The sequence below is a fragment of the Leuciscus leuciscus genome, assembly GCF_965113295.1.
Source record: "Leuciscus leuciscus genome assembly, chromosome: 2".
In the NCBI taxonomy this organism is placed as follows: Eukaryota; Metazoa; Chordata; class Actinopteri; order Cypriniformes; family Leuciscidae; genus Leuciscus; species Leuciscus leuciscus.
Window position 1 is genome coordinate 4,846,896 of NC_138726.1, and position 12,685 is coordinate 4,859,580.

The following is a 12,685-nucleotide window of genomic DNA, read 5'->3' on the forward strand; positions in this document are numbered from 1 at the left end:
TTCCTTTGCCTCAGATAATAACCTCTTTTGGCAAGGCACGCTGCCGATGAGATCACCTCACTGACAGTGTTTTGGATGTTGAGAGAGGTCTTGCATAAGCGTTTGGATTGAATTCTTTTGGACGCTGTCCAAATGGATTTTCATGGCATTTCAACTGAAGTCCGCGCTTACTTTCTTACACCGTTTAATGAAGGCTGTGATATAACAAGTTAACCCTGTGGTACAGTACATCTTTAAACCATTGTATTAACAAACCATATTCAATGCAGTCTGCTAAGTGAATTAATGCAAATGTCTTGCTCAGAGGTCTGAAGATTTGAAAATCTGAAAACGTTTTTAGATATGTTTCCCCAGATTTTTTTCCCACAAGTTAACAAAAATTATGTTCTAAGAATATTTAGCTAACGTTCCCATTAAGTTATAAGAATGCTATTTTTGAATGTTCCCTGAAAGGTCAAAACATCCAGTTTTTTAAATGTTTTGAAACGTTTTTTTTCTTGGTTGTACGAACATTAAGGGAACATTCCATTTTACAGTTTTGCAAGCATTATGGAAACGTTGTAGAATGTTCAGAGAACATTCAAAAGTAACAAGTATAACTTTTAAACCTTTTGTAACGTTACTGGATTTTTGTTCATAACTTTGAGAGAACCAAAAGCCGTTTCAGCGGCAGATGTAAATTTGTTGGAAATTATTAATGGAAGATTGAAAAGTCACACATATTTTCCTGACTCTACATGATAATATGAAACTTGCATTAAAGAAGTATATGAACCAAATTCTGATGTCATGTTAAAGTTTGGGGGAAATCCCTGATTGGAAAAACTGTGATCTACAGTAGTTTCCATGAGAACTGCCTACTGTCTGCTCATTTGGTTTGAGAACTGAATGAGTGACTAAAAATAAACACAAACTACATTTCCTGTATCACTCCGACTCCTCAGCATTGTTTAAAGCAGATCCTACAGGATGTTGGGGAGGTGGGGGGAGTTCAGACCGGATTAATGAGCCCTCTCCCAGCCGAAGGCCACTGTGTGTCACGGGATTCAGTGTGCTGCTCTGTGTGGAATAAATCATGTAAATACAGGAAGTGTGTGTGTGTGTGTGTGTGTGTGTGTGTGTGTGTGTGTGTGTGTGTGTGTGTGTGTGTTGGAATGTGCAAGTCTTTCATTATCTCACACAATGTGCTTTTCATTGATTGAGTTGTAATTAGAGGTTAATGTTCATTCATGAACATGAATACTTAACAATACTGAGTAATAAAATAATAATTAAAAGCCATGATTAAAATATTGGATAGTTGAATATTTTGGACAATATGATTGAATGGGACAGTTAATCTCTCATTTAAGCAGAGACGGTATTAGCAGTCAAGCAAGCGAGCACATTTTATTTGTAAAGCACTTTTGTATCAATGCAGTTCAAAGTTGGAAAGTTATAAAATATTACAGGAAGGCCAGACTAAATAAATATGTTTTTAATTTAGACTTAAAACTATTAATATTTTCTGCACGTCTTACTTCCTCTGAAAGGTTAATCCAGAGGCGAGGAGCATAGCGGCTAAAAGCAGCATCCCCGAATCTTTTAGTTCTACTTACTATTAAAAGAAAAGAATCAGAGGATCTGAGAGTCCTTACAGGTTCATATACTGTAAGCATTTTTGAAAGATAGTCTGGAGCAAATCCATGCAATGCTTTATAAACTAATAAAAGGTTTTTAAAATCAGCAGGAAAACTAACAGGTAACCAGTGTAATGACTTTAGTACAGGTGAAATGTGCTCTCTCTTCTTGGTCTTTGTCAATACTCGAGCAGCAGAGTTTTGTATTAATTGTAGTTGATTAATAGTCTTTGGTAGACCAGAAAGGAAGGCATTACAATAGTCGAGTCTGCAAGTTATAAATGCATGCATTCATTTTTCTGTATTGCTCAGAGAGAGAAATGGTCTTATTTTGGCAATGTTCTTTAGATGATAAAATGCTATTTTGGTAATATTATGTATTTGAGCTTTAAAAATTTTATTTTGAGGTATAAGAGGGAGAAGATTAATACTTTATTAGCAAGGACACGTTAAATTATAAAAAAGATTAATAAAAACATTAAAAAAACATTTATAATGTTACATCCATCCATTCCCCAACCAACCAACCTTCCAATCTTTCCATCCACCCATCCATCCCCCAACCAACCATCCATTCATCATCCATCCATCCCCCAACCAACCAACCTTCCAATCTTTCCATCCACCCATCCATCCCCCAACCAACCATCCATCCATCATCCATCCATCCAACCAACCTTCCATCCATCCATCCATCCATCCATCCCCCAACCAACCAACCAACCAACCTTCCATCCATCATCCATCCAACCAACCTTCCATCCATCCATCCATCCCCCAATCAACCAACCTTCCATCCATCCATCTATCCCCCAACCAACCAACCTTCCATCCATCCAACCAACCAACCTTTCCATCCATCCATCCCCTAACCAACCTTCCATCCATCCGTCCAGCCAAGTGTCCGTCTCACTGGCTGACATTTGCTTCATCACAGAGATGAACTCTGCAAACATTTATGATGTACGGCGTAAATTGGATTTACACGCCCAAATGAAACCGCAGTTAGATCCATCATAAAATTAAGTGTAATTAGGCCCTAATTCATCCCATTTTTGTAATAAAACATCACAGTGTTCTTTTTTCAGTTAATGGTCAGTCCATTAATTCACTGTTTTTAGTAGCTGCTCATTGATTTGTTCTGCAGCCTCAGTTGGCACTGACACTCTTTTGATATGTATTATCAATATGGTAAGTGTGCCATCCATCCATCCATCCATCCAACCAACTAACCAACCAACCTTCCAACCATCCATCCATCCATCCTCCAACCAACCAACCTTCCATCCATCCATCCATCCATCCATCCCCAACCTTCCAACCTTTCATCCATCCATCCATCCATCCCCCAACCAACCAACCTTCCAATCTTTCCATCCACCCATCCATCCATCCATCCCCCAACCAACCATCCATCCATCATCCATCCATCCAACCAACCTTCCATCCATGGGCGTTGGAAGAAAAAAAAAAGTGGGTGGGTCCTCCCCCAGAAAAATGTTTACTGGAGTAACTGTTAAATACCATTTCATGTATTCTGGTGCCTTTTAATTAAAACAAGTAAACTAAACTCCACTTCACGTCGGGCGGTTCTTTGCCTCCACGTCGTGCATTAAATGTACAGCTATCCGTGGATTATCCCGCTAATACCATGGTCATTTGCAATGACAACTTAAAGCTGTTATTGATGTTTGCAACGCAATATTTGACTGGAAGGGTACAACGGGCGGTTACTTTCGTCAGTTGCGGCTCATTGAGAAATATAATGTAGCTATTCAGCGTAAATGGAGTTTAATTTATTAGGGAATTCCTCAAGTGGAATGGATTTGACTGACGGCGCTATGAAAAGACAAATGCGCTGAATCAGAGACGGTAAAAGTAAGTGGGTCCAATACCATTGGTCTTAAAAAGTGGGTGGGTCTTGTCCCACCCATATACAATGGTTCCGACGCCCATGCTTCCATCCATTCATCCATCCCCCAACCAACCAACCAACCAACCAACCAACCAACCAACCAACCAACCAACCAACCAACCAACCAACCTTCCATCCATCATCCATCCAACCAACCTTCCATCCAATCATCCATCCCCCAACCAACCAACCTTCCATCCATCCATCTATCCCCCAACCAACCAACCAACCTTCCAACCATCCAACCTTTCCATCCATCCATCCATCCATCCATCCATCCCCCAACCAACCAACCAACCAACCTTCCATCCATCATCCATCCAACCAACCTTCCATCCATCCATCTATCCCCCAACCAACCAACCTTCCAACCATCCAACCAACCAACCTTCCAACCTTTCCATCCATCCATCCCCCAACCAACCTTCCATCCATCCATCCAGCCAAGTGTCCGTCTGACTGGCTGACATTTGCGGGGGCAGTCATGGCCTAGTGGTTAGGGAGTTGATCTGGTGACCTAAAGGTTGCTGGTTTGATTCCAGAACCGGTGGGAAATGACTGAGGTGCCCATGAGCAAGGCACCTAACCCCTAATCGCTCCCCGGGCGCCACACAAAGGCTGCCCGCTGCTCTGGGTGTGTGTATCCACGTTTGCAGTGTGTGTGTGTTAACTACTCACTACTCTGCTCCTAATGTGTGTGCATTAACTTGGATGGGTTAAATGCAGAGGTCAAATTCCAAGTATGGGTTACCATACTTGGCCATCATGTGTCACTTTCACTTTTCACTTTCACTTTCACTTCATCACAGAGATGAACTCTGCAAACATTTATGATGTACGCCGTAAATTGGATTTACGCCCAAATGAAACCGCAGTTAGATCCATCATAAAATTAAGTGTAATTAGGCCCTAATTCATCCCATTTTTGTAATAAAACATTACAGTGTTCTTTTTTCAGTTAATGGTCAGTCCATTAATTCACTGCTTTTAGTAGCTGCTCATTGATTTGTTCTGCAGCTTCAGTTGGCACTGACACTCTTTGATATGTATTATCAATATGGTAAGTGTGCTGTGAATCATGAATAACCTGTGACTGAATGAACTCTGAATGACACGGTCATAGATGAGCAGACTATGCACCATGTGAAGTGTGGGCTTTAACTTTCTATGAGCTGACAGAACATGACAGCTTTCACAGGCTGGAAATGAGGTGTTTGTGAGCAGAGACAAAGCAAAAGCTAGGAAGCTTTTATAAACGTTCTGAAAATTGTATCGTATTTTGTCTACTGTTTAATCAGCATTATGGTAAAAATGGAACACCATGGCAACAGCTTTCTTACCTGTATGCAACTGTGTTTCAGTTTTTTTCCCCTCCGTTTGTCCTAAAACACTGTTCATTGTCATCGAGTTTGAAATGTTGACTACAAACATGGACATTTTTCAGATTTTCCTCTGCGGTGTTCTACCCGTATTTACGATTTAGCCTTTAGCCACTGCCTTCAATGCGAAATTGAATTCTTGCACCTGGCTGGGAACAATACAAGTCAACACCATCATGACTAAAAGTTTGCTAAAAAGTATTTCCTACTAAAGTAAGGCATTGTTTGGTAAGCGTATCCAGAACAGACTGGTGGGAGTGGCCTTGGACGGCAACATGCCCAGTGGATTATGCATTTTTTAGCCTTTCTACTACATATGCAGCCAAGTTTTAATGAAAGCCCATTTTTCCAGCATTGAAGTACACCTTTAAGTAGAGATAGTAAAAATTAATACGAATTAGCCACCAATTTGCCAAAATGTAAAATAGTTAGGAATTGCCATGAGATTGCGTTGGATGATACTAATGAAATAGGAATCCACAATAATGCTGTCCCCCAGATCCGGCCCACATTTGGTACGTGGACCAACACTATGGCTACGTTCACACTGCAGGCTGAAACGACCCAATTCCGATTTTTTTGCCCCTATGCGACCTGTATCTGATCTTTTCATGACAGTCTGAACGACACAGATCCGATCTTTTCAAATGCGACCCAGGCCACTTGGGTATGTGGTCCCAAATCCGATACATATCCGATCTTTTGAAATGCGACTTCAGTCTGAACGGCCAGGTCGCATGTATCCGACCTGCACGTCATTGATACGCGAAAAACGTCATAATTATGCGTTGAAGTAGTCGTCGGTTTGAAAACGGACTGCATATTCGTCGAGCTGAGCTAAATCTGCCGAACGGGTCGACCTCGACGAGCCCGTAAAAAAAGAAAAAAAAAAAAAGCCCACGGCCATTATATATACGTTATGTTAACTTATTTGTGCTGAATCTGATATTAGATAGGTCAGCGGCTGCTGTCTGGCTCTTGTGTAACGGTCGCTGCGCGCGCTCGTGTGTGTGTGTGTGTGTGTGTGTGTGAGAGAATCACAGTTAAAGTTTAGCTACTTCCGCAAACAACAAGTGACGTCGTTGACCGTTGAGTACTCTTCTGCGCATGCGGGTCACTTCTGGGTCATTTCACGTTCACACAGGAGATCACAAAAGGTCGCATTTGATTGGAAATGTGAACGGCCTTGCAAAAAAATCGAATTTTTTCAAAAAATCGGAATTGAGCATTAAGCCCTGCATTGTGAACGTAGCCTATGTTGCTAAATGGCAATAAAACATTGGTGACCCAGAGGGTTTCAATCCCCTGTTATAAGTTGAAACTGAAGTTCCGTTGAAAAAATAAAGGTTGTCTATGTTTTTAGTGTTGTCTACTATATAATTGTAAATAAAACAAAGATCATTGTGAACATTTCACAAGAAAATACAATTTCAGTCTTTTTACCTCTGAATTTCACATTTAAATCAGTGTGTTGCAACACATTGTAATGCCATTACTTTGTAATTAATTGTAAATATTACTGGCAACTTCTGAGTGAAAATTGTATTTCTAAATGTATTTCTACACCAATGTTTTATTGGCCTTTCGTGTATGCCACAAACTATTTTATTGTATGTGGGCATACGTCCTTGCTTTCATTCAATATGCCACCAGACTCCAGTGCTATCATGCTTTTGCATGGTTAAAAAGTGCGACATATGCATATTCCCATGTCATTTTTTATTCAAATTACAACCAACCAACCATCCATCCATCCATCCATCGTGTGCATATAGGCACAGGCTTTCAGTGTGTGTTTTGTGAGAAGTCTATGTTTATACATGAGGCTCTTGGACACTTTGAGATTTTTGAGCGAGTAGAAAAGCGATTGGGACACCGGTCACAGAACGTCACTTCTCCCAGTGCAGCGTGGGAAGGCGAGGGTGCAGTGTGTGACCCCACTGATGTCAACACACTGTGATCTAGCAGCGCGAGGAGACGCTGTCGTGCTGAGACGTCAAGGACTCCTTCTGTTGGTGGAATCATCCGGTGGAAATGCACAGAAAATCCATTTAGTATGCCTGTCTGCAACTCTTCTGTAAATTTGCGTTGTAAACCCTTCTTTGTTTTTGGTCTCTTCACTATTTCAAACAAGGCTGAATACGAGGCATTTAAAGTATGCTTAAAATCAGCCTTTCACAGGCACATGATGTCTTCTAACTGGTATTTAGAAAGAAAATATTTCTTGTCTTGTGAAATGCACTGGAAAACATGCCCAACAAAGGTAAAAAAATGTCCACCAGAGATTTTTTATGGGAATATATGGCATTTTGTGATGTGAAGGCTCTAAGTGGCATCTTGTTTGGCTTCATACTATCAGAAGGTATTATACCGCTTGCGTCTGGTGACGTTTGTAGTAGATTCATCATCTGCTTTACATTCACCTTGGCACTGGGAGTCCTTTGACAAACTTGTCTATGCTTAGCGCAGAACCATGCATCATTAATTAATATTTTTACATGGTTTTACTCAATTCTGATTCTTTAAACTGTTATTCCACAACAACCACCGCTACAACTGATAACAGGCCGCACAAGCGGGTACTGAAAGTCACCTTGAGGCAATAAAATATGCCAAATTAATATTTTGTGTTCAATTATTTTCTCATGTGGCAAGTTGCTGCATAATAAGCAGGATCATTTTGCAGTGGGGTCTTGTATCGCCCTGAAGGGATTTGTTTTGCATAACAATCAGCTGACTGTACTCTATCCCTTAGTCTTGCCCCATCTCCATTTTATAACTCCTGGCCCTCAGTGTGGGACCCAATGTGATAGAACAACAGGAGTGAATTTATAGCCTACTGTGTAAAATGTTCGTCTGTGTGGTAGATTTATTTTTACCATCCCCCGCCTTTGTATTACATAGGCATTTTAGAACAAATTTCTTAGGTACAATACTAGTACAATTTCGTTTGAAAATGCATCTTTTTGTCTCCGGTTTGGTCTTCTGTTCTGAGACGGCGTTTTTAGCAACGAAAACTAAGCTTTTCGGAAACGCTCTCCAATGTCTTCGCGAAAACAGAGGTATTCAAAAACGATGACATAAGTTTAGTTTAGTCATGTGATGCATATTGTACCAATAGATATTCATGTTTATAGCGCTATTGTGCCTGTTATGTGCTAAAATGTTACTTCACACACTCTTCGTATCATAGTTTTGCAAAAATGACAGAAAATTCACTCAAAGATGAAAGATTCACTCACATTTGCTGTCCTGTGGCAAAACATGAACAGTTGCGTTTTAGACCAAACATGGTGAGTGAGTGCGACCTGGACGCATCAGACAGATATACTGCAAAATAAAATGATCCTGTCAGAAGAATTGTGTGATAACTTTATGTCTGTATCATCTCAGTGAGCTTTTATGAGGCTTTTACGCGTGCGCTGTAAGGTGAATTTAGCGTTTACCGACGTTTCAGTCTGGATGAGAAACTTTCGGAAAACGCTAGTGTGGACGGAGAGTGTTTTGAAATGAAAACTGCAGTGATTTGAAATGATTAACGTAGACGTAGCCTAAGAAAGTCACTTAACAGAGTGTGTTTTACAGCCTGATGTCAGGAGTGATATTACAAATTCTCTCTTGTCTTTAGAAAATAAAATAAAAAATCTAGTGGTGCTTTAAAAGGGCCCAGAAACAAAAATGCTGGTAAAAATAATCGAGATAATGCACATTTCAAATTCTATTTGTTGTAGTTTCCATTCACCACTATAAAAGTTTACCCAACCAATACGACTTCGGCTTCTGATAAGTCTAGAAATGTAAAAGAAGAAAAAAAGGGTCCATTTCTGAAATTATCCTTAATTATGTTTTGCTGTGCAGCCATTATACTTTCATGTAATGAAATACTTGATTTTCTTCCAGGTATTCCCAGCATCAGAGATGAGCGTGATTGTTTTCCCGCTACTCTCGAGGTGTTGGTGTTGCTGTAATGTGTTGCCTGGCTTGAGGGCAAATCCCCTGATGTGTGAACGCACTAGTGCATGTGTGCGGTGCAGGTGGCGAAGCGCTCTCGCTGTCTCTCATGTTCATTTTCTGTCTGTGTCTTTCAGGTCAGTTGTGTTTACGAGACCATTTGACATTCCGCTTCTGCCAGACCCTCCGATGGCTTGGCCGATGTCAGGTGCCTTCGGTCCGGGTAAAGTGTTGCAAGACCTGCGGGCTCCCGTCACGGGGCGGCGAACGCACTGCAAGCCGCTGACATAGAAAGGGATTGCAGAATGACCGTTGTAACACAAGATTATGACACAAATACTCAAAGCAGCTACCCAGACAGCAACATAGTGTCAGCCCAGATCCGGCTCACATCTGGTACACGTGGATTCCACACGGCTCAGATGTGGTCTGGATCTGGGCCGACACTATGTTGCTGTCTGGGATTGGCCACAGTTTATCAGGGAGCCACTTTGTCCCTACATTCTTCAACAGAATAAGTGGTGCTTATTTCCATCCATCATCTCAGATAAGTAGTAGTAAAGCAGGTAGAGTGGATCTTGCCATCTCACTATAGTGACTACAGTAATTAAGCTTCCTTGCTGAGGACATTTTTTATTTTCTTTACTAGTTTGCAATTGATGGAATAAATATATTCATAATGTGGCCATTTTAATCATATCTTTTAACCCTGCCAAGACTGCAGTTCAGTTCCCAGACAGCAACATAGTGTCGGCCCAGATCCGGCCCACATCTGGTACGTGTGTTTCCACATTGGATTTGGATTCCTCACGGCCCAGATGTGGGCCGGATCTGGGCCGACACTATGGCCTCGTTTACACTGTCAGTGAAACGTGACTCAATTCCGATTTTTTGCTCATATGTGACACAGATCGGATGTGTTCTATGACAGTGTAAACAGGATATTTCCAGATCGGTTTCAGGCCACATTCATATGTGGAAATAAATCGGATATGTGCCAATGCGACTGTCATGTAAACAGGCAGATCGGATTTTCTGAGGCATTAGGCAATGTCTCCGCGGTTTAATGACGAGAGCAACCCCGACGCGCTTCTGCAAAGGGACGGATGACCCGATGAAACGTTGTGTCGTCTTAGGAGAGGAATGTGGACAAACGTTGACACAACATATCAAAGGTTGGCTTGCTCATCCTAAAATTTCGGACCCACTGCTCCTTATTAAAGCCAATATTTAAACACAATATGCTCCCACCAGTCCTTAGATCTCTCTCGCACACAATAACTGAAGCATATGTGCAATGATGGCACTTTTCGTCCTCCTTCGCCTCAAAATCATGGTGATGTTTGGTGAACTTTGCATATATCGCAGACCTAGCATCAAGCATATTTTGCGTTCGTCCATCTGTGCAAGATAATTTAACCCTTTAAGCATGCGCAATGTTTCAGATAGTATGGCAAGTGTAAACACATGAATCGGATATGGGTCACAATTGAAAGAAGGTGTAAACGAACAGTCAAAAAAATCGGATATAGGCAACAAATCAGAATTGAGCATCAAGACCTGCAGTGTAAACGAGGCCCAAGTTGCTGTCTGGGATATTTGGTAATTTCATTCCTGTTTTGTGCTGTTTATCATACTTTTTTCCCCATTGAAACATATAACCACCACGCTAGCGAGCAATTCCGTGTAATTGCAAGTTGAGCTTTCCAATGTTTCTATTTATTAGAGCTGATTGCAAATCAAATATAAAACCAGTAAGGAAGTCCCTGGTGCTAAAGGTAGCGAGCGTTAAGCTCCTCACTCAGTCTAGTGTTGGCTGGTACTTGAAATCTAAAGACAATATTTATAGTAATATTTATAGAAATGCTGATTCATCCAGTAAATGAAACGAGTGGTTTTATGAGGGAGTCGTTGAATCAATCACTCAATTTAAAAAAAATACTGAATTCAAATTGATTTAATATTCTTATTCTTAAATAGACTGCGGCAATTCACAGTTTGTCAGAACCGCTGGTAAAGGACATGTTAAAGGGTTAGTTCACCCAAAAATGAAAATAATTTTTGTGCGAAAAACCAAAAAAAATAACAACTTTATTCAACTCTTCATGTTCCTCTGTGTTCCTCTGAGTGAGTTCACGTAGTGTAACAGCGCTGGGCTTCTGGGTTGTACGTCAGAACGTAGGCTCACTATTGGCCAGCATCACACACATGACCAGCATCGGCCAATAGTGAGCCTACGTTCTGACATTGCGCTGCGCTGTTACACTACGTGAACTCACTCAGAGGCCCACACAGAAGAAAATGATTAGTTGAATAAAGTCATTATTTTGGGGGGTTTTGCCCACAAAAAGTATTCTCGTCGCTTGATAAACTTAAGGTTGAGCCACTGTAGTCACTTGGACTATTTTAAACATTGTCTTTACTAACTTTCTGGGCCGGCAAGTTTCAATAACAGAGAAGCCTATGGAGGAGTGAGCCAGCTCTCAGATTTCATCAAAAATATCTTAATTTGTGTTCTGAAGATGAACGAAGGTCTTACGGGGGTTGGAACAACATGAGGGAGAGTAATTACTGACAGAAGTTTCATTTTTGGATGAACTAACCCTTCGTGAATCGTGATCTCTGCTTTAAACAAAAATAATCGTAATTCTCAATGTATCCAGAATCGTGCAGGTATACACCATTGAATAGCTTAATTTCTGCTTTCTTAAATTACAATGATTTATTTTTAATGCAGTCATTTTCCTTACAGTATTGTATGCTTGCCGTCATCAGTTTAAAACAAAACTGTCAATATTTTTTTGTCAGGTACATGTAATATTACATGAAGTAAATGTTTAGTAGGCCTTGTTTTTATTAATACATGACCACTAACTGTGCATTCAGTCTTAAGGTGCAGTTTCAGTGACGTTTAGCTGAGAATTAGCAGAACAGTGTGATCGCACCTCAAGTTGCATGTTATATAAACTGTGCTGCATATTGCTGTGAGATGTCAGGATGCTTTTAATATTTCACTTACATGTCGATAAGTGTCCTCAGATGTATATGACTCCCGTGTATCTGCCAAGCCTAATTATACATGTCACGTCTCTTTAGACAGGTTATAATCTATCTAGACCAAAACTAAATCAGAAGTTTTTGCTTTATCACATTTCAGGTATCATTTGTTGGATTTATGTAATAAATAAATAAATAAATACATACAAGAAAGCAGTTGCACTCCGGTTACACGTTTGCATGTAAAATCTCTGTACTTTTACGTTCATCACTCGTTGATCCAGGGACCATGGGATGTAGCTCCAGTCTAAATGATTTGTTCTTGTTGTTTTGCTGGAATGATTCAGACGACTACATCACTATCAACTGATCAACATCAAAACGACAAATGCAACATGTTTGTCAAGTTGCACTGAGAAATTTGAATTGATTTGTAATGATGTTCTATTTTATGAAGTGTTTGTTGAGGCTTGTAATTCTGTGCTTCGCTAACTGATATTTCAGGATTGTCCAGCATAACGTTTTCTGGTAATACATATAGGATATTTTTTCTACATAATATTGTCTTTTTTTTTTAAACATTATTTTATTGTTGGGAAAGTGCCATTGTCTAAATAAATATTATCCATATTGCACTTCTGTAACACCTTTGTTTTTGTTTCTTTGTACTTAATTAAATAGTTTTTGTAAATGAAAGGATGTGACAAACTTTTTTTTTTATTAAAAAAAAACCTCATTTAAAAGAAAAGTTTGATGTAAATGGAGCACATTATGTCCAAATTGCAGTGAAGATGAAGGAAAAACATCAATCTCATGACTACAAA

General features: G+C 40.1%; 1 protein-coding gene across 2 annotated transcripts in view; it reads left to right on the top strand.

Annotated features, from left to right (window-relative positions):
* Window positions 1-12,432, top strand: part of adamts7 (a disintegrin-like and metallopeptidase (reprolysin type) with thrombospondin type 1 motif, 7) — a 100,895-nt gene extending 88,463 nt beyond the window's left edge. For both annotated transcript variants that reach the window (XM_082160893.1, XM_082160894.1), the window contains one exon: window positions 9,002-12,432. In XM_082160893.1, the coding sequence (XP_082017019.1) occupies window positions 9,002-9,150 (149 nt within the window). In that variant the 3' untranslated portion in view covers window positions 9,151-12,432. The remainder of the gene's footprint in view (window positions 1-9,001) is intronic.
* The last annotated feature ends 253 nt before the right edge of the window (window positions 12,433-12,685 follow it).